This window comes from Mustela lutreola, chromosome 10 (genome assembly GCF_030435805.1).
Source record: "Mustela lutreola isolate mMusLut2 chromosome 10, mMusLut2.pri, whole genome shotgun sequence".
NCBI lineage: Eukaryota > Metazoa > Chordata > Mammalia > Carnivora > Mustelidae > Mustela > Mustela lutreola.
Genome location: NC_081299.1, coordinates 33,708,940 through 33,733,976, shown reverse-complemented (window position 1 = coordinate 33,733,976; position 25,037 = coordinate 33,708,940). Strand labels below are relative to the sequence as shown.

General features: G+C 59.6%; 1 protein-coding gene across 11 annotated transcripts in view; it reads right to left on the bottom strand.

Annotated features, from left to right (window-relative positions):
• Nucleotides 1-25,037, bottom strand: part of PTPRF (protein tyrosine phosphatase receptor type F) — an 86,892-nt gene that overhangs the window by 15,811 nt on the left and 46,044 nt on the right. For 2 of the 11 annotated variants that reach the window (XM_059137968.1, XM_059137970.1), the window contains exons 7-21: nucleotides 24,846-24,956; nucleotides 15,745-16,014; nucleotides 13,748-14,329; nucleotides 13,373-13,509; nucleotides 12,752-12,896; nucleotides 8,758-9,063; nucleotides 7,958-8,151; nucleotides 5,077-5,103; nucleotides 3,699-3,816; nucleotides 3,041-3,619; nucleotides 2,306-2,403; nucleotides 1,870-2,123; nucleotides 1,680-1,773; nucleotides 878-1,093; nucleotides 406-560 (exon numbers count right to left, since the gene is read on the bottom strand). In XM_059137968.1, coding sequence (XP_058993951.1) covers nucleotides 406-560; nucleotides 878-1,093; nucleotides 1,680-1,773; nucleotides 1,870-2,123; nucleotides 2,306-2,403; nucleotides 3,041-3,619; nucleotides 3,699-3,816; nucleotides 5,077-5,103; nucleotides 7,958-8,151; nucleotides 8,758-9,063; nucleotides 12,752-12,896; nucleotides 13,373-13,509; nucleotides 13,748-14,329; nucleotides 15,745-16,014; nucleotides 24,846-24,956 — 3,286 coding nt within the window. The remainder of the gene's footprint in view (nucleotides 1-405; nucleotides 561-877; nucleotides 1,094-1,679; nucleotides 1,774-1,869; nucleotides 2,124-2,305; nucleotides 2,404-3,040; nucleotides 3,620-3,698; nucleotides 3,817-5,076; nucleotides 5,104-7,957; nucleotides 8,152-8,757; nucleotides 9,064-12,751; nucleotides 12,897-13,372; nucleotides 13,510-13,747; nucleotides 14,330-15,744; nucleotides 16,015-24,845; nucleotides 24,957-25,037) is intronic. The other 9 variants (XM_059137969.1, XM_059137971.1, XM_059137973.1 and 6 more) reach the window with 7 other exon arrangements.

The following is a 25,037-nucleotide window of genomic DNA, read 5'->3' as shown; positions in this document are numbered from 1 at the left end:
CGGCAGGCGGGGGGGCCTGTTGGTGGGTCCAGACCGCTCGAGGCCTAAGTTGGGGAGCCAGGCTGGGAAGCCACCTAGGGATGGTGGCAGAGCGAGTGCGAAGGTAGGAGACCAGGGAGGGCAGTGTCCTGAAGCTTAAAGACATACATGCTCACATCCACTGAAACAAAGAGACAGATGGACAGACGTGCCCAGGGAAGCAAGTGAACCAGCCGCTGTGAAGCTTTGGCTCCTTGTTACACCTAGATTAACACACACATATGTACACACGCTGCTTCTGCTGTTCCAGGCCTCCCACTGAGCTCAGGAGCGGGGCTGCCCTGTACCTGCATGACCCATGCCAGGAAGGCCCTCCGAGTCCAGGGGCAGGTGGCTGTCCCCTGCAGCCCTGAGTGTAGCACTCACCTCTTGAACAGGAGGATGGCGATGACAATGAGGATGATGAGGATGACTGCCAGGACGGGGCCTGTCACCCACAGCATCTCAGGCTCCTCCTGCTGCTGGGCTGGCGTCACCTGGACCACGATCTCATCGGAATAGGGGCTGGAGGCATAGCGCTTCTGTGGCCCAGCAGAGGAAAAGCAGGGGTCATGAGCTCAGTGTGAGTTCCCCCACCCTCTGCCCACCCAACCTGGAGGAAGGGCTCTAGGGCTGGGCTATACTGGGTTGGATCCCGAGCGGCTGACCTAAGCCTGGCCAGCTGACCGAGTCCCCAAGGCTAGGTCAGGTCTGGCCTCCTGGGTCCTCGAGTCTGATGGCTTTTGAGATAACCTAGTGCAGGTCCAGAGTGTTTGGGGCAGCCCTAGGTCTGGGATCTCACAGTGTTTGAGTCTGGCCCACTCTCAGGGTGTAGAGAGCCCAGGTGGCTAAGGCTGACCTGGTCCATGGGTTCCTTCAGGGAGGCGAGCACGAAGCACTGATAGCTCAGGTCGGGAGACAGGGGCCGGTTGTAGAAGCCCTGGTAGCTCTTCTTATCCCCCAGGGTAAAGGTCTCGGGGAGCACATCCACCTGAGCAGCCACGTAGGGCTTCAGCCGCTCTGCCTGACGCCGACGTCGCCGCTCCCCACCGCCCTGCTCGATGGCCTCTAGAAGCTGACAGAGCAGAGCACGGGAGTCATGCCTGACCTCAGACCATGTGCCCCTGAGCCTGTGGCCTCAGAGTCTTTCCCCCAGGACTGAGGTCAAGGTTCACCTTCTGTATAAGGGGCTCAAGCCTGGCCTGGCCCACTATCCTTGCAGAATAACACCACACACCGATGCCACTCCCTGCCCCCCACTCCTCCAGTTACCCCAGCCAGAGGAGGGCCTCCAAGTCACCATACTCCTCACCCTAACCAGACAGGGCTGGCTCCATACCTCTGCCAGAGGAGGACGGGGAGTCCCGGTATGCGGAGAGTTCTACTCCAGCCCCCCAAGACTGCCTCATGTCTATAGACCCGCAGAGCATTCCCTGCTTCTTCCCATCCTGGGGGATCCTCAGCCAAACCCTCCAGGGAGTCTCTGTCAGCCTCCCAGGAGCTTTCTGAGAACTCCCAGGGGGCCGCTTCAGAGTCGTATAGAGGCCCAAGCTGCCAGCCAGAGCAGCCAAAGAGGGATTCCAATTTGGGGGTGTCACCGGGGCCACAGCCAACCGGCATGATGGGGACCATCACGAGGGGTGCCCTGTCCGCCCAGGCACCTCATCCAGCTCAAGCTCCTCGGGTGTGGTCCATCTTGGGGCCAGCACGCTCCCGCCCACGCGGTCGATGGGCACCACCACGATGTAGAACCACCTGGGTGGGCAGAGTGGGAATTGGGGTGGTCATCACGCCAGCATGGGCCCCGGGCCCCTGGGCCCACCCAGCCCCAGCCTTGCCTCCCTTGCGCACCTGATGAGGGAGCTATCCTGCACTTGCGGCATGGAGAGGGTGAAGCGGCCGTCCTCTATGTAGGCGGAGGCGGGAAGCGGCTTGTGTGGCAGCAGGTCCGGGGCGGTGCGGATGGACACGAGGTGCTGCAGACCCCCCGCGCTGTTGCCACGGTTCATAAGCACGAAGGAGTACTCTGTGTTGGGCTGCAGGTCTGCGATCAGTTTCCGCATGGAGTGCCCGTCCACTTCCACGCTCTGCCCGTTGTACAGAATCTGGTGGGGACAGGGACAGGCAGTGCACGGAGATGAGCCTCCCCATCACAGGCCCACAGGCCGAGCAGGTGTGCACGCCCAGCCAGGAAGCTGTGTCACCAACGCCCACACGTGGGACTAGAGGGACGGCCTACGGCAGGCCTGCGTGTGTGCTAGGCTTGGCTGGCAACAGCCTCACCCACCTTGAAGGGGACAGCCGACTTGTAGGAGTCGGGTACCTCCCAGCTGAGCAGCACAGATGTCTTCATTGCAGCGGCCACGCGGAAGTTCTTGGCAAAAACTGTGGAACACAATAGGGGGTGGGGAGGGGAGTCAGCTCCAGCTGTGTAACCAGGCTGGGGCAAAGGATTCCCTGCTAGGAGGAGATGCCAGTCAGGGATGGGGGTCAGGAATGGCTGCAGAGGCCAGGTACCCCACTCCTAGCCAGCTTCCAATCACACCACTCAGCTCTCCGCCCAAACTCCTCTTCACAGTGAATACCGAGCCGGGCAGATGCCACAGGACCCGTGGTCGGGATCTCCAGAGGTGCTGTCAGTGACCAGATGTCACTGGATTTGGTCGCGAGCAGCACGGGACCCCACACCAAAGCACAGTGGAGCGCGTTCATTACAAGTCAGTGGGCCACGACCCCGAGAGATTAGTGTCCCGCACCCAAGAATGGTGACGCAGTCAAAAGAGATCAGTGGGTCAAGGTCACGAGAGATTGGAGTCACACAGCAGAGGTCAGTAGGTCAAGGAGAGCAGAGGTCAAGGGTGGCACACTGAGAACGTGGCGCCTGTTGGCTAGAGGTTAGTAGTCACGGTCATGAGAGACTGGAGGGTCACACAGCAGAGGCTGGTGGATCACAGTCGCCAGAGGGCAGTGGGTCAAGGAGAGCAGAGTTCCCCAGGCGCGGCCACATGCCCGCAGCACACACCTTGCTCCACGGGCATGGTCCGGGACTGGATGCTGGGGCTGAGTGGGCCGGCGCCTTTGCTGGTCCATGCGCGGACCCTGATGTCGTAAGTGGTGTCCGGCTTGAGGCCAGAGAGTGTGAGGCGGGTGTCGGCGGTAAAGTTCTGCAGCTCCTGCTGGCTGTTGATGTCACGGAACACCACTGAGTAGTTGGTGATGCGCCCATTCCTCTCCGCCAGCACTGGGGGGTCCCAGGTCAGCTCCGTGGTGGAGGTGGTCAGCCCTATCACACGCAGGTTTTGGGGGAAGCCACTAGGCACATCCTCGGGTGTCGTGATCTCCTTCTCGAACTCCTCACCCAGGCCAGCCCGGTTCTTAGCGGCCAGCTGGAAAATGTAGGTGGCTCCCTTGTGCAGGCCAGTGACTGTGAAGTGCTGTTTGTCCTTGCCGAAATCCATGATGTTGGGCTCCGCCTCGTCGGCCCGGCGGTACCGCAGCCGGTAGCCCAGCAGTTCTCCGGGGAGCTCCTTGGGGGGCTGCCACTGCAGCAGCGCCGTGTTCATGGCCGTGGTGCTGACCATCATGGTGGGCCGTCCTGGGACTGAACAACCACGCGCTGGGCTCCGGTGCTGCCTGCCCAGCCGCCCCACCCTTGGCTCCATCCCTGATCCCTTGCTCACCTGCCCCAGTCGTTGTGACGATCTTGGGCTTGCTGCGGGCACCATCCCCCTTGGTGGTGTAGGCGGCGACGGTAATGGAGTAGGTGGTCTCTGGGGTTAGGCCGCTGATGGTGGTTTCCTAAGGAGGAGGAGGGGCCCATTGCCATCACCGAGGAGCGAGGAGCAAGGAGACCAGACGGTGCCAGGCGCCCCGGGACCTCAGCTGGCAGGGAGGCTCTGAGGCACACAGACTCTGTGCCCCACTGGATGCGGGGCAGGCAGGTGGGATGTGGGCCTGGAAGGACCCCACCCATCCCAGGAGCTGCACACCTGGAGCACACAGCTCCCCCTTCCTTTCAGGTAAGAACAGAAGGCTACCCCATTCCTCTACTCCACGGTACCACAAATGCCACATCACGAGGTCTGTGCACAGAGGACACACAGCAAAGAGCTTTGCACGCACATAGCACTTGCACGGCTCTTGGCACACACACACACCCATCCACACCCACACCCATACCCACAAGCAAGATGGAATGGGCCCAGGTGCTATCCTGCAGGACCAGGCCAGGGCCCCACCCGACTTCATGTGGGAATGGGCTCTGTGAACACCGGAGGCCTCATGACACCTCGTGTGACAGGGAGGAAAGACGAGGATGGGAAACCGTCTCCACCCCATGGGGAACATTACGTCCCCACTGTCCCGGGTGATGCCCACGAAGTCAGCCAAGGCAGCGTCTCCCAGCCTTGGCAGGCCTTGCCTATGCCCATCTCCAGCCGAGGCATCATTTCCAGACATGCGGAGAAACCCCACAGGAGGCCAAGCCACGCCACACAGAGTGGGGAGTGGGAAGAAGGGAGGGGACCACCGTGCAGTGGGAACAGAGCTGTCACCACCAACCCTGGCACACCTCCAGCTCTGAGTCTCAGGGAGGGCCACTGCAGCCACCCCCGACTCCTTGCAGAGACCCTCCTGCCCCAGCTGGAGAGTGTCCCAGGGCTGGGGCTCCAGAACGCACCAATGCTGAAACCGGCTCCCCGGGTTTCCCTCCCAGCCTGGGCCCCGGAGCCGGTGATTTTTCACTCCCGGGATCAATAAGGCCTAATGATCAGGATCGGATTTAACTCCATCCCCCTCTGGCCAGAGCAGGGGCCAGGCCCTGGTCGATCACAAACACTGGCCTGAAATTGCTGCTCGACAGGCGAGAAGTGAGGATTAGAGGAAACGCCAATCGCTGCTCAGCTCGCCGCCTGAGTCTAAACGCCAATTTTCTCTGGATGTGGCTGGTGCCCTGTGGATCTCGGCGGCTCAGGCTGGGGGGGGAAGGCGGTGGAGGGGAGCATCCCAGGAGCCCAGCCTGACCCAGGTCTCGCCCGCGCTCGCACACCTGTTACTTACATAGTCCTCGGACTCCTCTGGCCGCCACTGACCGCGGGAGGGAGAGAAAGGGAGACAGGATGTGAAGGACTCTGCCTGGAGCGGGCCTGGCCCTGGCAGGGCAGAGGGAGGGTGCGGGCATCCAAAGGGCCTGCCCACTGGGGTAGCACCTCAGGCCCACTCCCCATCCGCAGATCCCAGCAGCCCATGCTGTTTGCCAGGACTGAGGAGGGGAGGGAGACCAGGAGGGCACCTAGCCTGATGGGGGAGGGCTCCCAGCTCCAGGACATGCAGGGAGCAGAGAGTGCCACGTACAGGTGCTTTGAGGGAGAGGCTGCCAGACATGGGGCCTGCGAGAGTCTGGCCTGGGCAGTCCTGGCCTATGCCTGTTGTCATGGTATGATTATTCTCTTTTCACTTTCTAAAATCTCCCAGTTGGGAGACAGATTACACAGCTGGCCCCGGCAGGAGCGTATCCCAAGAACGGTGAGAGCTGCACCGGGGCCAGGAGGCTAGGGGCAGGCTGGCCAGCAAGATGCTGAGAGTGTGAATGCCAAGCTTGGAGCCTGGGCCCTTCCCCTGTGGGGACATAGGTACAGGGAAGGCTGCTGTTCGTTCCTGGGGGTGCCTGAGATCTCACTGCAGTAGGAAGGTATACTTCAGGGCTGGCAATGTTGCTGTTTCCTAGTACGCTCTTCCTTAGGCCACAGTGCGTGTAGGTGCACTAGTTGGACAGAGGGAGTGAGGTGTCCTTTCTGTGGTCCTGTGGCACTGGAGGGCTGAAGTTGGCCAGTGTCCAGCACAGCACAAGGAGATGGCCCTCCCAGGCTAGAAGTACCATGAGGTCCTCTGGCCCAACCACCCTCAAAGTGCTGGTCTGGCCTCTGCCTGTGGACCCCAATTCTCCCTGTTCTGGGAAGCTCTGCTGGAAAGGTCTTGCAAGGAACATGGGACAGAATATGGCAGGAGGCCATCCGTGGATCCCTACTGGCTGTGGCCACTTTCAAGGATGTGGTTGGACCCATCTCCACTCTAGGTCCCTTGTCTTGGGGATGAGGGGTAAGACGCTCACTGTCCAAGCCAGGCCTGGGCATGAAGGTCCTCACAGGAGCACCTCTCTTGTGTCAGAGGCAAAGTGAGAGAGAAGGAAAGACATAAAGTGGATGAAGCAAAATGGAGGGAGAGAGGACAGAGTGGAACAGTGGGAAGGAGCGGCGAGAAGAGGCCTCCAGAGAGAGGAAGGAAAAGCACGCTGTAAGCAGCAGCTACACCCGAGAGGGAGACAGACGTAAAAGGTGACAGGTCTGGCTGCACACTCGAGGGGGACATGATGGTGCTTCCAGAACTGACAGGGGTCCCTTAGCTGACCAGATAAGCTGGGTGAAGGAGGACAGGCCGTAGTTTCTTTGACACAGTGGTCAGGGGACAGCTAGGCCCTGTGGCCAGGCTGGGAACGAGGTCCTCCAGGTTCCGTTGGCTTTCCTGGAGCCTGGGCTCACATCTGCCTGCTGTCATGGCACGTCTGAGGCCCCAAGGACAGCGTCCCTTCTCCTGTGGCCCAGCTCCCTTCCAACCACTTGGAACCAGAAGGGGGCACCTGAAAGGGAGGCTCTGAACCCCACTGGCTGCAGCTGTGCCGCTGGCCCCCAAGGATGGGAGGGGCTGGAGGGAGCCCATTCCCGGGATGTTTCTGGGTGGGTGTGTCTGTGGAGACTCCAGGAGGAGCCCCCAACCTGCCCCAGGAATGCAGGCGGGGGCACATGTCTGCCTCCTCCACCCCTGTTCTCTTTGGGCAGGCTGAGAGGAGGAGGAGAACACCCTCCGGCCAGAGAGGAATTTTGCCCAAGTGCTTAGCCTACCCTGAGCACAGCATGGAGAACACGGGGTCTTTTCCTGCACCTGTGGGCCCGGCCCAGAGAGGGGGGGAAAGCAGAACAGGGAGGGCACGTGGGCTCTGAAAAGAATCTGGGCTCCTTTTCCCAGGACTGACTCAATGCTGCCCACTGTGGATCCCCTCCCAGGGTCCCAATTCTTGCTGGGAGACCCTGAAAGCACATCACACCCAGTGTCAGGACTCGTCGGCAGAATATCTGGGGTGAAAACTTGCCATAGCTATTACCGCTCTTTCCAGGAGTCCAGAGCCTGGGTTTCTTCTCTGAGCTCAGCCACTGACTATCTGGGAAGTTCTGGGCCATTCACATCACCTCCCAATATCCAGATTCTTTCCCGGAATAGCAAACCAGCACTCGGGATACCCTGAGGGACCTTACCCCAAGCTCACAGGAGAAATCATTATCCCCTGGAGAACAGAAGTGCACGGAGGAAGACATAAGCCTGGCTTCCAGGCCCAGAGCAACACCCCAGCTCAGCCATTCACAAAAATCTGCCACGGCCAAAGGCTGAGTGGGGGCAGATGGTGGCAGGACTGTTGTCCCTGCCCTGGCTGGGAGAGGAACAGTCACCTAGCCCAGCACAGTTGAGGAGGAAGGCAAATCTTAAATCCCAGCCCAACTGATAGTGAACATGCTTCCTGCAAAACACAAAGCAGGGCTTGGGGGTGCTGAAGCCTGGGCAGGAGCAGACAATGGAAGCGGGGGTCTGTGCTCCTGACTGCCAATGCTGGTATCTGAGCCACAGAGGTTGACTGCCACGCTGGGACAGTCACCAGGGCAGATGGGGCTGGCATAGCTCAGGCAAACCCAAGACGGAAGAGGGAGTGTTCCTGGAACCCAGCCCTAACTTCCTGGTCTGAGCACCATCGGAACCTGACACACAGCAGGACATCTCGGTGTCCGAGTCCTCTGAAGGCAGGCAGGGGAGGGGGCAAACCTGGGCTCCACAGACGCAGAGAGGCATGCTGGCCTTGTCTACCTTCCCACCCCGCCACCTCCCAGCGGCGCACCTGGGCCTCCGCCAGCATGACGTCCTGGATGATGGGTGGGCCACGGGGCTCGCCGTTCTCTAGCCGCACATAGGTGACCTGGTAGCCACGGATCTGGCCGTGCTGCTTACTGGGGACAGGCAGCTTCCAGGAGACGTGTACAGCAGTGGAATTCAGTGGCCCCACCTCCACCTTCCGTGGTGGCCCACTGGGCACTGGGGACCGGGAAGAGAAGACAGTCAGGCCTGGGGGTATGGACCTCGGTTCAGGGGGGCACAGCACACTCCAGGGCCTTGCCTTTGCACTCCACGGCCCCGGGAAGGCTCTGATAGAGTTTCTCTAGACTATCCCTGCCGAGAAGGCAGGCCTGCCCACCCCTCAGGCCCTGAGCTACCTCAGTTGGCGGGGGAGTAGGGTAGGGGTTAGGCACCAGACCACCCTAAAGTCAGCACAAGCCATCCCAACTTCTCCTGGGCACCCCCATCACTCCAATGTCTGGCCAAGACGGAGTCTTTTGATTCTACTCAGAGTGTCTCTTGCACCCATCTTCCCAGTCTCTACCTCCTAAATCTGAAGCGGGGCTGCTCCTTCTGTCTTAGCCTTGCCAGGCTCCAGCTGCCTCGGAGCTCACCCTGAAGGCAGGGATCTGGGCCCAGGCTAGCCCATCAGTTAGTTACAGTTCCCCAGTGTGGGCTCTTCAGCCTTTACTGGGAAGGCCTTCCCGGCTTTTGTGAGGCAAAGGCCCTGGGGATGCAAGGTGGGTGGTATCTGGGAGGGCTGTCTCCCCTCCCCCCACCCACCCCCTTGGCGCCGCCGCCTACCGTCCTCATCTGTGCGCACTAGCACCGGGCTGCTCTCCGGGCCGGGGCCCACGTCTGTGTGCGCCCGCACCCACACCCGGTACTCCGTCCACTTCTCCAGGCCCACCAGGTCCCAGCTGGAGTGCTCGCGACTGATGCTGTCCACCACATGCCGCCCTCGGTCCTCGCCGTCCACTGCCTCGTAGGCCACTGAGTACTGGGTGATGACGCCGTTGCGGCTGGCGGCCGGTGGCGGGACCCAACTTACCCGGACTGTGGTGGAGCCCGTGCTCACACAGGTCACCTTCTGGGGAGGGGCAGAGGGGGCTGGGGAAGACAAATGGGGGGAAGCAGGCAGATGGAGGGTGGGGGTCGCAGGCACGGTGACTGGTCACAGAGGATGGGACACTCACCCAGGCAGGCTACTCCCTGAATGCAGAATGGCTATCCCAGGGCCCCTCCTAGGCAGACTGCCACCACTGCTGCCAGACAGCCCAGCTCGCTCTGGACCACAGGCTACACACACACACACACACACACACACACACACACACACACAGAGTGTCTCCCACACATACATATGGTGTCTTTCACACATATGGGGCTCTAACAGCACCTCACACACACACAAGGTCTCTCCCACACGTACGCTGTCTCGCATAAAACACACACCCTGCCAAATACACATAGGCGTGGGCCATGACTCCTGCTGCTGTGCCCGTGGCCCCTGGCAGGACTAGCAGCCCCAGTGACTCTTCTGGCACAAGGTCGTCGTGACCTGGGCCTACTTGGACAGCGTGCCTGTGCCTGAGCCACAAGCAGCCACAGAGACTAGAGGCCAGATAGGAAAGAGGCCAATGGCCCAGGCTAATCTGGAGAAAACGCACCCCGTGGAGGTGCTCTCACTCACGGTTAGGAGGCAGGTCTATGCACCCTCCGCCCCCCATTTCCCAGGTCTTATCCACACGGAGGAGCCTGGTGCTATTATGTGGCTTCCTCTGCCCCCACCCTCTGCCCCGGGCACTTCAGCAGTCTCCCTCCCCTCGTCCCCAGGGCTTTCCCTGCTCCTGCACTGCTGCGGCCACACTCTAGGTATTGCCGTAACTCAGAATGGCCCTACTCCCCAAACTGTGGCCTCCAACATGCCCTTGCAGACCCTCACCTTGTCCCAGTGTGGCTGCTCAAGGTCCCAGAACTGTGCTGGCTCTTCACCCCAACCCTGGACCACGGGCCATGGACCTGCCATCCTTACTGCCCTTGGTATTGGGCTTTGACCCTGAGGTCCTGCACCTCAACACTCCACATACCCCCAACTCCCTCACCTACTTCTCCCACCTCCTGTTCAGCCTGTGCCAAACCCTGGACCCAATCCTCGGCCCTCTTGAAGCTGGCCCTGGGGCAGGTAGAAAAATGGTGCCTGCCCTGGAAGGCTGGGATCCTATGAGCACGTCCCCAGTGGCCTCACCTGGGCCTTGCCTGCAGTCTGCGGCCTCTGTTCTCTGCCCAGCTCCCTCCGCCACTGTACACAGAACGCTTTCAACCTCCTCCACGCTCTGCTAACCTCCAGCTCTCAGCACACAACCCTCTCCCACTTTGCAGAGAAATCCGAAGCCTCCCACCGGCAGCTCCCTTCATCTTTACCAAACCCACCAAACAAATGCAGTCTCCCCGAGCCACCCCTGCTTCCCACCCCTGCTTCCCACGAGGAGGGAGGCGTGCCCTGCCTGTCTTAGGTGGCACTCTTCTCTCCACGCTCCTTCCCCTTCCCCCAAGTCCCGAGTCTCCAAAATTCTCTTTCCCAAATTTCTCTTTCTCCCCAAAATTCTCTTTCCCAAATTTCTCTTTCTCCCCAAAATTCTCTTTCCCGAATTTTCGACTTCTCAGTATGGAGTCATTCCTAGTAACACTTAATGCTCAAATTTTCCTACTTTAAAAGATAGATGCGAGGCACCTGGGTGGCTCAGTGGGTTAAAGCCTTTGTCTTTGGCTCAGTTCAGGATCCCAGGGTCCTGGGATCAAGCCCCGCATTGGGCTCTCTGCTCAGCAGGGAGGCTGCTTCCTCCTCTCTCTCTGCCTGTCTCTCTGCCTCCTTGTGATCTCTGTCTGTCAAATAAATAAATAAATAAAATCTTTATAAATAAATAAATAAATAAAAGACATATCCCATGCTCGGGCCTACAGCACCCCTCCTCCAGCTGCAGTGGTTCCCTCCCTCCAGCTGTCCTCACAACCCTCGCCCCAGGACCCCTCTCCTCCCGGTACCCAGTGCAGTGGTCAGTCGCTCCTGTGTTCCTCTGGACTTGAGGGCTCAGCAGCAGCACCTGGAATGCTCCTTTGAACCCTCTTCTTCCAATCTCTGAGACACTTTCCTCTTCGGGATTTCCTACTGTCTCTGGTCATCCCCCTCAGGTCCCCCACCTCTAGCCCAGCATCGCCACTCGCATGGCGTAAGGCCTCCCTGGCTGGGGTGCCTGGTTCGGTCCCACTTCCTACCCTCTTCCCAGGTCTATACACCAGAAGCACAGAATTCGCCTGACGTGCCCCTTGCCCTAAGCATCCCAAAGCCAGTCCATCACCTAGTCCTGGGCAGCTGGCACCCCCAGATGGCTCTCTAACCCACCACCACCACCACCACCACTGTGTCCGAGTTGCTATCTTCTGCTTAGATGGCTGTACGGTCTCCTACACAGTATCTGGCACGCTGCTGGGCTGTCCTGGGCATTCTCGGTCAGCAGCTGGCCAGTTGCTTCAGCCATGCTGGCCCCCTGCTCGTCCCTGACCTCAGCTAAGTGCCTTCCCCTTTTAGGGCCTTTGCACCTGCTGACCTCCTGCCTGGGGCCCATGTCACTCGGCCCCCTCAGACCAGATGAAGCTCCCATCCCGTCACCGCTCCACTGTCTGTCTCCTCCACAGCAGTTCACACGAATGTAATTAAAAGCTCATTTGGGTAATTGCAGGTCTAACACCTATATGCCCCACCAGATGAGCATCCCTGCAGGCAGAGGCCATGTCCGGGTCATGCTGTCATGCCGCGCTGTGCAAGGGCCCCCGCAGGTGCTGGTAGGATGAATCCGTCCACACAAGGTCACACGTGGCCACCCGACATCACTGGCACATTCACACACAGTCCCATGTCACCTGAGCCGCCTCACAGACATTGCTGTGTTGAAGCCTGTCACATGTGCTACCTGTCTCAGTGCCCTGGTCCTATCCAGCCACACATCTGTGGCCCCCACTGTGAAGACATGGAGCCTCATGGCCATTCAGTCACTGGGGCACACCAGACACGTGCTCCTACAGGTATAGCACAGCCACGTGGTCAGACGGGGCCCACACGGCCTCACAGCATTCGTCTCAGGTACAAAAGACCATGGTCAACATGGTCAGAGCCGCAGGCTGTCACGCAAACGGTCTCGCAGACTGTCTCCCGCACGGAAGGCCGTGTGGTCCCAAGGCAGGCACGTAGACATTCTCAGTCACACAGGCTCATTCTCACAGACATGTCCCTACGTGTGGCTGGCTCAGCGTAAGATGACGAGCTCACATGCTCCTCTCATGGTGGTCATGAGGCAGGGAATGCAGGTGATAAGGGAGATGAGATGTGGGGATATGGAGAGGGAGGACAACTGCCAAAGCGGGGACGTGTCCGAGACGTGGCCAGCGTGGCCGTCCTACCACTGCGAATGGCCCAGTCAGCTAGTGTGACCAGCGCAGATGGGGGGGGCGCGGCGGGAGGTGGATGAGTCACAGACACAGAACTTACCTGGCTGGCGGGGATAGGGGCCGGGGGTGGGGAGGGGCAGAAGTCGGGTGGGGAGAAGCGCGGGCAGCAGCTGCCTGGATGCAGACTGGCGGGAACTTACCTGTCCCTCTCTCAGGGTCCAGACCCAGAGCCCAGACTGGAGTCTGGTCCGGGGCCCAGCAGACCAGACCACCCCCCTGGTCAAGGGGGAAGCCTGTGTGTGTCTGTGTCCCAGCCCAGCTGTAGCAGGCAGTGGCCTCTGGAGACACTTACTGGACTGTGCTGTGCGGGCCTCAATGGTGGGGGTGAAGACGCCCACCCCCATCTCGGAACGGGCAGCCAGCTGGAAGTGGTACAGTGTGTCAGGCTTCAGGTCCTCTAGAGTGTAGGAGGAGGTGGGGTCGAAGGTCACCTTGTGCTGGAAGAGCAGGGAGCACTCACTGACTGCTCGGACCCCAAAGGTCCCTCAGATGCTGTTACCCAGCACGGGCTGTAGCTGACCCCTCTGGACCCACTGTGGCTCCAGGGCTGGCTCCAGGTCACAAGGCCACCTGGACCACACAGGGGATTTGGCGCAGCCCATGCCACAGATACCTCACCGACTACACGACCATGAACGCCTGATACAAGGGCCTCTGGTGGGGAATTTGAGGGCCCTGCCATTGCCACGTAAGCCACAGGCCCCAAGAGACCCAAGGACAGACCTGGGGACCCTGCCCCCAGCACAGGCGTGACAAAGACTGTGGATCATATGGGCCACGTGAGCCCCAGGGCCCCAGGGAGGAGGCAGGGGTCCTGTGTCCGTACAACTGGAGAATCCAGAAAGCCGGTGTGCGTGAGCCCCCCATGGACAGAGCAGCCCTCCTCCCTCTCTTGTCCCCACCCAGCACTCACCTGCTGGCCTTCATCGTCTGCTGCCCAGTATACCAGCTCATACTTGATGATCCGCTCCTGCGGGGGCAGCAGCCATGACAGCTGGATCCTGGTGTCCGATTCTGCCTCTGCCTGGAAGTCCGCCGGTTGGGCAGGCACTGCAACACCCCCATGCCACGCGCTGTGAGCCTCACCTGTTCCCCTCAATGGCAGGGGTGCCCAGAGAAAGGAGGCAGGGGAAGACGCCCCTGGACCCCTGTACTGCATCCCCAGCGACCACACACATGTGGAACGCAGGCCCCCAGATCCCTGGCTGGAGGGCAGGGGCCCCTGCCACAGGCTTGACCTCCCCGGCCCCCGCTGCTGATGCCCAGCTGGCGTGCTGCCCACGCCTACCTCCCTGCTGTGTCTTGACCTGGATGGTGGGGCTGGGGGGGCCGTCGCCCACAGCAGTGAAGGCCAGCACGCGCAGGCTGTAGGTGATACCAGGCAGCAGGCTGCCCACGGTGGTGAGGAGCCCCGCATCTGTGTTGTGCTTGTGCCAGGCGCTCAGCGGGCGGCGGGAGTCAGGGGTGTAGTAGACGCGGTAGCCCCGCACCAGGCCGTTGGGCTCCTCGGGTGGCTCCCACTGTACCAGCATGGTGCTGGCGCTCAGCATGCGGGCCTGCACTCGGCGTGGGGGGCTGGAGGGCGCCTGCTCCCCCGTGCGGGCCCGCACTGCCTCGCTGGGCGGTCCCCGGCCAATGCTGTTCACCGCCAGCACGCGGAAGGCGTACTCTGAGAAGGGGCTGAGGCCACCGATGCTGTAGCGGGTGGTGGCCACGCCGTCCACCTCCTGGAAGGGCCCCTCTGTGCCTGCCGCGCGGTACTGGATGCCGTAGTAGGACACAGGCTCCGAGTTCCCAGAGTCCCAGGTCAGGGTGACACTGGTGGCGGTGGTCTCTGTCACCACAAGGTCAATCGGAGGTTTCGGCAGAGCTAGGAACAAAGTGGGAGGCTCAGAGCTGCCTGAGGTCATGACCCCAGAAACCAACCCTGCCTTTGGTATTATCCAGAGTGTGGTCAACCCCTGTAGTCCACCTTGAAGAATGGCCTGGAAAGCTCAAGGTGACCTCTAGGGGCCCCACCTAGCGGAGAAGGGTGACACTTGCCAGTGCGCCCAGGGGCCTTCAGTCATCTAGTGTCTGCCTGCACTGTTTCCAGAACTCACTGGAATCCCTCCACACCCAACAACAGACCCAGAGGTGGTGTGGCCTGACCACGTCTCGTGCAGGTGGGAGGCACACAGTCTGGAAGGCGCAGGTCTGCCTCTGGGGGTTGCCTATGCTCACCTGTGGCCACTCACCTGTAACTGGGGCTGGTGCCTGTGAGAGAGGTGCCCAAAAGAACAGCCTGGATTTTAGAAAGAGTGATGAGGCTGCTGACCCAACACCCCTATGAGTTGGCTCAGATGGAACATGGAGCAGTCCCAGATCTACAGCCAACCACTCAACAAATAATTACCAAGTGCCTACTGGGTGTTGGGCACTGCACTGGGGCTGAGGACACAGGGTCACACAGCTGGGTCACAGCCCTGCTCTCGTGGAGTTTACGTTCTAGGGCAAGTGGAAAGCGCCGAGTCCATAATCATGACTCTGGGACATGAAAGGCCAGTGGAGAGAGGGTGCTGAGCCAGAGAAAACCCATGAAGGCCTCACAGAGCCGAGACCTGGGCAGGAAGAGGACCAGCATGGAGAGGGTGCACAGAACTAAGTCACTGGAGGGCCATTTCTTTCAGAGTGGTGAGATCCTGCTTTATATTTTCAAGAGACCATTCTAGCTGCAGAACAGAGGATGGCTCTGAGGGGGTAGTGGAAGCAGTGAGTCTGGAGGGGTGTGCGTGCCCGTCCCAAGGGCTCAGGCAGAGAGCCCACGTCTCCTTGGCTACTCTTTCACCGCATCCTTGTCAGGGGGCTGGTGAGCCTGAGGGTGTGGCGTGTGGTGGCTAGGGGGCCGTGCTGCGGCATCAGGGTCCAAGTCCCTGCTCTGTCATTCACTCCCACATGACCCTGTGCCTCAGTTTCCTCCTCTGTACAAGGGGAACAAGAATGCCTACCTCCCAGGGTAACACAGAATGAACAGGGTGATCTGTGCTTGCCACCACAGTAACTGCCCCCAGGACCTCAGTACCTGTTGGCTATTATTACGAACACCAAAAATCAGAGAAACCCCTCTCTCTGCCACTGAGGGCTGGTGGGACTCCAGGGGGCACTCAGGAGAGGACAGTGACCCCTCGACCCCAAGCATCCCCACAACGGCCATATGCCCCTGCCGCGGATGCTGGGACCAACCTCCTGTTGCCCTCTGCGATGGGGCAGGCCCCAGGCCCCAGCCGGTTCACATGTGGTACTCACCTTTCACGGTAACCTGGGCCGTGGCCTCGATCATGCCCAGCGAGGAGATGGCCACACAGGTGTAGTTGGCAGAGCGCACGACGTTGCTCAGCTCCAGCACGTTGCGGCCCACCGGCATCTCATCCTCCTTGGTGAGCTCCTCGGCCCCCATCATCCACTTCACGTAGGGCATGGGCGCGCCCACCGCGACACAGGTCAGGTTCACGCTGCCACCCGGCATCACCTCCTGGCTGCTGGGAGGGATGGAGAAACGAGGAGCCACACGGCGCACTGCGGGAGGAGGGAGAGAGGCACTCACCGGCCGGGCAAGACACTCAAGAGGATGCAAGGGCAGGGGCCCCTCATCCAGGAAGCCCCCCTCGTCAGAGCCAGACCCACCTCAGAGGCAGGTGGGGCAGAGTCCCTGGCCCCGGCTTACACCCTCCCATTCCACTTTTGGGCTAGGAGTAGCCCCCACGCTCAGAGACTGGAACACGAGAGATTCCATAAACAAGCTCCCGTTTTACAGCCTAGGAAACTGAGGTCCAGCAAAGTCCTGCTGTCTGCCCAGGGTCACACAGGGACTCTGCAAGGTTCAGGTCTCAGGTCTACATTGAGGGCTCATCAGGGCCACATTCCAGGTCATCTTCCAGTGTTGCCCCCCACCCGCCATGGGTCTCCTGAAGGGCTAACTGGGGCACCAGTGAGAGAAGTCCAGGCACTGGAGGGTGGAGGACCTCAGAGTGGACCTGGGGCAGGGCAGAGGGGCTGGCCGGGAGGGGCGTGGCCACCTTCTCTGGAGTCATTGCCTCCATGACCAAGCCACAACCAGAGGGAAGAGATGATCTCAGCCATGCTCAGGGCACAGGCTGGGAATCCAAGGGAAAGGGCCGCCTCCTGGAAGGGGCTGGGCAGGGCAAGGGACCAGGGCGGGCCAGGGATGTGGTCCGTGGGCAGGATGGGCATGACGATGGCAGTAACATGATGAGGGCGCCGAACAGATGGCTTTCTGTGCCAATGAACGAAGGTCTCAAGGGGGAGGCTGGCTGTACCTGGCCAGGACCTCTGGCCTTGGACGTCCCAGGCCAGAAGCCGTGCTGAGCTTCCTAGGCCAGCGTGCAGCCTGGAACCCCCCTCAAAGTTGCAAGCTTGACACAAACATTTGGAACATGCAGAGGGAGGGCAGTCAGGTGCAACCTAGCAGTGGGCAGGCATGCTGGGCGTGCTGACGGGTCATGCAGCTGGGGGACCGTGGCCGAGGTGTGTCCTCCACGGGCACCCCTACAGACAGGGCAGTGGGAGGCAGGCAGTGAGGCTACGCAACCGAAAGGCACTGCTGAGAGTGCGTGTAGGTCTCCGAGGACCCACGCTGGGGAGCCTGGCATGCAGAGGACCCGTGCCATCACAACAGGGGCACTTCCACTGTAGGTTCCAGACTCTGCTGCTCGGACAGCCTCAGCCCACCAAAGTAGAGCTGGAAGTAACTCCAGAAGCCACCCGGTCCAACCTCTGACCTCCCTGCACAGGGTGGTCAGGCTGTGGCCCGGAGACTAGACATCCAGGTCCCGTTAACCCAAGGTATCTTTCAAACCCACTAACTTCTCTTCAGACCCAGAGGCTACTGCTCCCACCAGTGCCTCTTCCACCTCCCTCTTCCGTGGCACTGCTGTATTCACTGCTTTCTTCCAGGACCGGTCCTCCACTAACAGCTAGCTCCAGTCTGTTCACATCAGCTGTCTGTTAAAAACCCTTGCCTGATACCCTCAGTGAGTCCACAGGCTGCACGACTGGACCCCCCACTTGGCTCCCACCTCAACTGGGTCCCACACTGCCTTAGTCCGAGGCCTCTGGACAGAACCACCAAGCAAGCCATCTGTTCCTGGCATCATGGGCCGAGTTCCCTCTGTGCCCACTGGGGTCCCAGTGTGTCTCATGGACACCTGGTGTTCTTTTTTTTTTTTTTTTTAATTTTATTTATTTATCAGAGAGAGAGAGGGGGAGAGAGCAAGCACAGGCAGACAGAATGGCAGGCAGAGGCAGAGGGAGAAGCAGGCTCCCTGCTGAGCAAGGAGCCCGATGTGGGACTCGATCCCAGGACGCTGGGATCATGACCTGAGCCGAAGGCAGCTGCTTAACCAACTGAGCCACCCAGGCGGACACCTGGTGTTCTACCTTGTAGAACTGGCCTCCTCATTTTCTTTAGGGGAACCTCTCCCCGCCATTCTTGTTATGTGGGGCATGTGACCCAGATCCGGCTAGCAAGATACAGCCTTTGGACTTTGGCAAAAACCACGAGAACAACTTTCTCTCTATACCACAGCAGCCAACCTTAGAGCCTTAGAGGAACTGAGAGCCACCTTTCATAACACAAGGGAGAACACGCTTGAGAACAAAGACGTCAATTGTGGAGAGCAGAGCTAAGAGACAAACCCAAAAGCCTGATCAAACTGTTTAAATATCTGGATCCAGCCCTGCCTGATGCCAAATCTACTTCTACAGATTTTAGTTTGGTAAGACAAGAATCTGCTTGTTTTGCTTAAGCTGATTAAGTCAGTTTCTGTCACTCGGCCCAATGCTGGGAGTCCCGGAACAATGACAGCATGTTATCCGTAGAGACATCTGCATGGCAGACAACAGGTAGATACTGGGTATGGCTGGCAGGAGGGACCCATGACAAAGAGCACCCTTTGAGCATCCCTCAGATGGCACAAGAGTGAGACCAGGAGGCATGGACACTAACATCACCCAGCCTCGTGCTGGGTGCCATCCTCGAGCTCTGGAGCTGGGCGTGGGCTGGCGGGTCATGGGAGGAGAAGCCCAGGCAGGCAAGTCTGTCTACTGACCAGGCCCAGGCCTGCCAATGAAGGGAGGGGTCCAGCATAGCCCTGGCTGGAGCACAAAGGCACAGGGGCACAGCCTTAACCGATCAGGTCTTTAATCTCAGCCAGGGGTGGCCTGTGAGCTCTTCGTTCATGGGCATCAGAACAGGCTCAGCGAAGGGAAACCACTCCTGAGCTCCTACCATGTGAGGAAGGTTTCCTTGCTATAGATCCCATCACCTCCAGACTATAGGCAAGGGAACAGACTTTTAAAGACTGATACTTTTAAGTAACATGCCTGAGTTCATGTATTATCAGGAGGGCGTCAGTGGGATGAAAAGCTCACGCCCTTTTGAGGCCTGGCTGATGGGATGGAAAAAAGACACACATGAGGCTCTATGGAGAAGCTCCTGGGCTTCTGGGTAGCCAAGGCTGGCAGAAGATATTCTCCAGCAGGCAGAAGGATGGGGCTTAGAGAGCCTGTGCCAGGAAAGGTCATGGCTGCAAGTTTGACCCTGGTCAGTGGCAGAATCTTGGGGCCTGATTAGTACCTGGACAGAAAAACAAAGAGCCCCAGGGAAAGGAAGTAGGTTCTTGGCCAATAAACCTCGGGTCCCAAGCTAAGCAGTGTAGAAAGCTGATAGGACCGTACCCCAAGTGGTCCCGGGAGGGTAAAGTTTTCTGTTCCATGGCCTGGAAACGGAGGCCTTTCAGAACAAACGCTGGGAATAGCTTTGTTTTTAGTTTTATGTTTCCTCTCCTACACGCAGGTAGGAGAGAGAACCCCGGGAGCGAAGGATGAGTTTGAGCAGTCAGAAGCCACCTTTAGGGGCTCCCAGCCTGGAGACTGCTGGGGACGGCACCCCAGACGCATTTGCTAGAACACTAGGCTCCAGGCACAGGCGAGGCATTCTGGAGTGAGATCTCCTGCAGCTCAGGCTCACACTCCCTGCAGTATGAGTGAGGTTAGAGTAGGTCTACAGAGGGAGGGTGGGGGCAGGAGATCCTGAGTGCCGGTGGGGCCCTGCATCCCAGACCTGCCTGGACAGTCACCCCCATCCCAACAGCCGGGTGTGGCTGCCACCTCCCCACAGCAGCCCCACCGCCACCCCTCCCGCTGTCCCAGACACCAGGCCTCTGAAAGGGGCAGAACTTGCCCTGGACCCGGTCTATTGCCAGAAGCAACAGCAGGGAAGAAAGATCCAGGGCCAGGGAAAAACGCACTTAAGGTCTCATCTTGGGCTTCAGCAATGCTGGTCTACTACCGTTCTCCATGTATCCTCAGTGCTGACGTTTTATAGACAATTTCTAAAACAGGGCTCTGCCATTTCTGGATTATATTTCAGCTGTAACTTTTAAGTCTAATTATTTGCGCTGACAAGCCCGTATAATAGGGCGTTGTGGCGCCGGGAGGCATCAGCATTCAGTGGAGTGACAGCCTGATCGCAGGGGGAGGGAGGCCCAGCAATCTGCATTCGCTCGCAGGAATTTCTCTGATGAAAATAACACAACATTAAGGAGGGGATGAGGGGCAGGATCCACTGTATCAAGATAAAATAACTCTTTAATAAATAACCTTGTGGCTGCCGCAGAGCAGTAATTAAATGCCGGCGCACTCGGCACACAGTTTTAAGTAAAGCTGGAAAAATGTAAGATGTAATTATCAGCGCCAAACAAATTACCAGCCCGGCAAATCCCCCTGGAATATTTAGAAACTCATTTCTTCCTTCCCGTTAAATATTTGTGTACGTGCTTTATTTTTGGTGGGACCAAAGAGGGGGAGAAGAGGAAGGGATCAGGGTGGTGGGGGAAGGGGGGCAGGGGGAGGTGGCTGAGGGCTGGGCTGTCTCTGCTGATGACTGCTTTCTGAGCGCCCCAGCAGATCCGCCTGGTCAGCGAAATGGTATAACCGAAATGCCCCAGAGCACAGGAGTGCGTATGGATGGATGCTCAGGGCTGATACCCGAGCTAAGGCCACAGCCCTCCCCCCGACTGGCTCCCTTCCCCCTTCTGGAGGAAACCCAAGCCACGGAGATATGATGCAGAGAGGAGCAGGTGGCGAAGTCTGCTCCCTGGGGCTCAGCCTAAAGTCCAGTGGACAGGTGCGTCTCTTCTGACCACTTGGACCATGTGATACAGGAATGACCGCTGGCCCCGGCTGCCAGCCCCAAGACTAGGGGTTGCAGTCTGGCTCTGAGGGTGGGGCTGAGAACTGAGCTAGAGCAGGGTCTCTGGGGGCCCTTCCCAGCTGGGACATCCTCTGGGCTCCCATGTTGGGCCCAAGTTGCAATCAACGGTCCAGTCTGGTATGAGCTCCCTGAATGTGACGCTCAGCACCCAGCACAGGCCTGAAGAAACAAGAACTGGCTGGGGGGGGGGGGGGTTGCGCAGGTGGGCAGATCTTTGCTTGGCTCCGCTTAGGGAGGTAACAGACAAGAATGTAGATTTCCTTCATGCCTAAGGTAATGCCACCCAGTTGCGCCATGGACACCAAGCTTCATGAGGCAGACTGGGGCTGGCCACCCCATTGAGCTTGGTGGGGACCTCAAGGTCAGGGCAGAGCTGTGGGACTCTTGTCCTATGCTGCAGGACCTTGAGGTATGAGCTCAATCTAGATCAGGCTTTTCCCTTCATCTTCCCAGCAGCTGCAGGTAAGCTCAGGCAAAGGCGGAGTTTAGGGGACCAGGATGTGGAGGAAGGCCCCACAGGCACGTGTGACGCACTACCGCTCTCAAGGTTGAGCCCCACCGGGAACAGACAGCTGGCCCAGCCCAGGCGTAACGGCGGAGTACCATGTCATGTCATGCACCATGCCCGCCTGACCGCGCCGGCAGAGGAGCCCAGCTAAGGGGACATGCAGACACGTGGCACATCAGGGACCCAAGCAGCAGAGGCATGCAGGGCAGGGGGCCTGCCCACCCACCCCTAGTCCTGCAGGCCTGCCGGCCCAAACAATGCAGAGCAGAGCCTGACTGGCGGGCAGGCCTGGCTGGAGCGAGCCCGAGGGAGCTGACCGAGCCCGCCGGTCCCTACTGACAGGAGCATCCCATCGATGGGCGGACTGTAGATGGATAAGAAGTGAAAAGGACCAACCTTCTCGCTGATCTGAGAGATGAGAGTTTGGGTTGATGGCAGAGTGCGATGAGGATGAGGAGGGAATAAAAAAAAGACAAGGAGAAACACAGAGAGAGTAAAAACAGGCCAACCTTCATCTGCCCACACAGCACGGACACGAGACAAGACTCTTGTGCCCCACGCACACGCACGTGCACGCGGACCACGCAGCTCACGAAAGACTCAGGACTCATGGAGGACACGGTGGACTGGGCTGGGTCCCACTGGCAGGTGCCAGGATGCCAAGGGCGGGACAGGGAGGGCTGGAAAGGGAGCACAGGTGGGCCCCCATGCCTCACACACACCCCACGGCTTGACAGACCCAGTGAGCTGGGCTGTAGGGTCGGGGCCCCTGCAGCCCGCAAACCCACCAAGGCACACGGGCGGCTAGATTCCCACCACCTTGAGGAAGCCCCACACTGCACGGCACCAGCGTGAAGAGCTGGTCTGGGCACCTATGTGGAGAAAGGCTGTGGAGACACCGCCCCATTTAGAGACAGCTGTGGCCAGCGGCCAGCTCCCTGCAGCGAAGAGGGTCGGTTGGGGGCAGGTGGGGCATGGCCACACCCTGGCCCCTGGCAGCTCTGTGTCCTGAGAGCGGGAGGAGAGAGACGCTGTGGAGGGAAGGAGAGGGTGAGTCACGCGGAGAGGGAGATGAATGGTGACACAGAGAAGCTGGTCCGCCCAGCCTGCCTGGGCCTGCTGGACTGCGGGTGGAGCTGTGGGCAACCGAACAAAGGCAGATGTAACTGGATGGCGTATCCCCCAACGGCTGTCCTGCCAGCAGCAGCAGTCACTGGCCCCCACGTGCTTCCCGTGCGCCCGCCACGGTGCTGGGAGCGTCACACGCGCTGTCCTGTTACATGTGGCAGTTGCAGGGGGGACAGAGGAAGGATGTGAGAAACTGAAGACAATCCCAGGAGGAGATGTGGCCTTGAGCCCAGTGAACACAGTGAGAGAAGAGGGAGATGGAGAGAGATGAATGCTGGTGGGAGGCTGTCCATCTAGAGCACCGGTTCCCAATGTGAGGGTGGGGAGAGAGCCTCCCAGGTGACACCAGGCAAGGGATGGCGATGTTGTGGGTTCTCATGTCCAGGGGCGCTGCTGCCATCGGGAGACCAGAGGAGCCGCTACACATCACACGACCCCCAGGAGAGCCCCACATAACTAAGAGTCATCAAGACCCAAGGGTCAATGGTGCTGAGGCTGAGAAACCAGGGCTGGAGGCCACAGGGGCCTGGATATTGAGGCTCCTGACAGCTGGTGCCCACTGGAGGGCAACAGGCACCTGCCTGCTCTGGAAGCTGCTCTGAGGGCAGCAGGTGGGCAGGCACTGGGGGACTTCACCACAGTTGGTCCACTCACAAGCAGCCTTCGGGACAGAGCCGGTGGCCAGCAGGGGAGAGGCGGTCTCAAAAGTTGCTGGGGCTAATGGGCCCTGAGCACCGCTGGGGGTGGAACGCACGGGCTTTGCCAGGACTGCGATGAGGAGCGGTGGGGACACCAGAGGCAAAATTCCTAGCAACTAGCTTTCTAGGTGTCTCCAAGTCTCATTAGTAAGGCCTGTCCTGGGGCTACGGGACAGGGCATGTGAAGCTCCTGGCAAGTCGCTCTGGACAAAACAGGGCAGGGACAGGCACAAGTAGAGCCTGGCTATCAGGCAGGTCTCAGGCACAGAGACTTAGGACTGGCCCCGGGGACGTCAGGGTCCACAGGAACCTGGAACGGTCCAGGGGTAAGGAGGCAGGTCTTTGAGAAGGGCTGTCCCGATGGCTCCTCTCTAGGATAGGACTTGTCAGCCCCGTGTGCCTGTCAGAAGCTCTGCCTGGAGCAGTGGGGGGAAGGCTGTGCACATCACAGTTCCCCTCATCTTGGCCATCTGTGGGGGCGGGGCTCTCAGGCTCCCCTCCCCCGGACTCTGCTCTGACGCTGTTCCTTAAGATAGGCCCTGGGGCCACTTAGGCGAGCCTGGATGGGCAGGATACTTCACAAGAGGGCCAGTGGGAGCCTCCCACCCTACACCCCCAACTCCAATGAAGTGTCACCCCTGGTCTCTGAGACACAATTTGCCCATCACCCAAGGGGCTGGCAGCCTTGGCCTCTTGGGAACCTGTGCCCTGACACGGAGCAGTTCCTCACCAACTACATCGTTGATGCCTAATTCTCTCCACCCTGTCTGACCAGGTGGCCCTAAAGAGCAGAACAGGCAGTGGACACTGCTGGCTGGAGAGGCAGACGGTCCCCTCGAGAAGCTACACTAAGCACTCAGCGTGATGAAGTCATCGCTGCAAAAAAGCTGCGTCCACTTTCCTCTTCAAATCCCCTGAGAGGAGACAGTTTCACTCGTAATGAAGTCCATCTGTGCAGGAGGGCTAAGTGACAGGGATGTGGGGGTAGGAGGGGCTCTGGGCCCCTCCCATGCACTGTGCACACAAGACCCAGCATGTTCTCAGGAAGGGGTGAGTGGCCAGCTTTGGTCTCTCTTGGGCCGTGAGCCTAGCAGACGCTAGACACTCCAAAACAGCCCCCAGGCCCTCTCTGGTGGGTCCCTGGACTTGTGAAGACACAGGATCCTCCAAGTCTCAGGAAGAAACACCTGAAGCATGGTAGGTGCTCACCTGTAGGGGCTCACAGCAGTCTCGGACTGGCCTTCCCTATAAGAATCCTGGCTGGTGACAGAGCACAGCTGCCTCCTCCTCCAGGAAGGCTCTGCACAGACCTGGCCAGAGGGCAGGCTCACTTGGCCTGGAGTACCCCCCTTGCTGGGGTGGGCAGACTTGAGGAATGCCAGGGAGGTCTGCCCATGTTTACATACAAACAAGTGTGTTCGCTTGTGTGTGCGTGCGCGCGCATACACACACACACACAGTGAAAAGTCAGCTTGGAAGGCTCTAGACTCCCATGGGGCTCTGGGCCCACGGGGCAGGACCTATAAGAGATACAAATGCTCCCAAGAGCTGCTGTGTCCCACAGGGCCTGCGGGGAAGGAAGGCAAAGTAGCGGCGGACATCGGGAGTCTGCCCAGTGGGAGCAGTCCTGGCTGTCCTTCCTGCGGCAGAGAGAGGCGGGGAAAGGAGAGCCTGGGCAGAGGGCAGCCCCCACTGCCTCCACTGAGGGCTCCAGACGGCATGCCCAGCAGGGCCAGTTCAGCTCCATGGAGACAGGGCTGGGTGCTGCCCTCGTCCTTACCTCGCACATACAGGTTGGCGGGGGCCGAGTAGCGAGTGCCTGCAGAGTTGGTCGCCACACACTCGTACTTGCCTTGGTCCGACTCCTCGCTGCTCTCAATCTGCAAGGCACCTGCGGGGACACAGCAACAGAGATTAGGCCTGGATTGTGGGGAGGGGTCTCGACGGCATTTGGGCTTGTGTTGACCAGAGG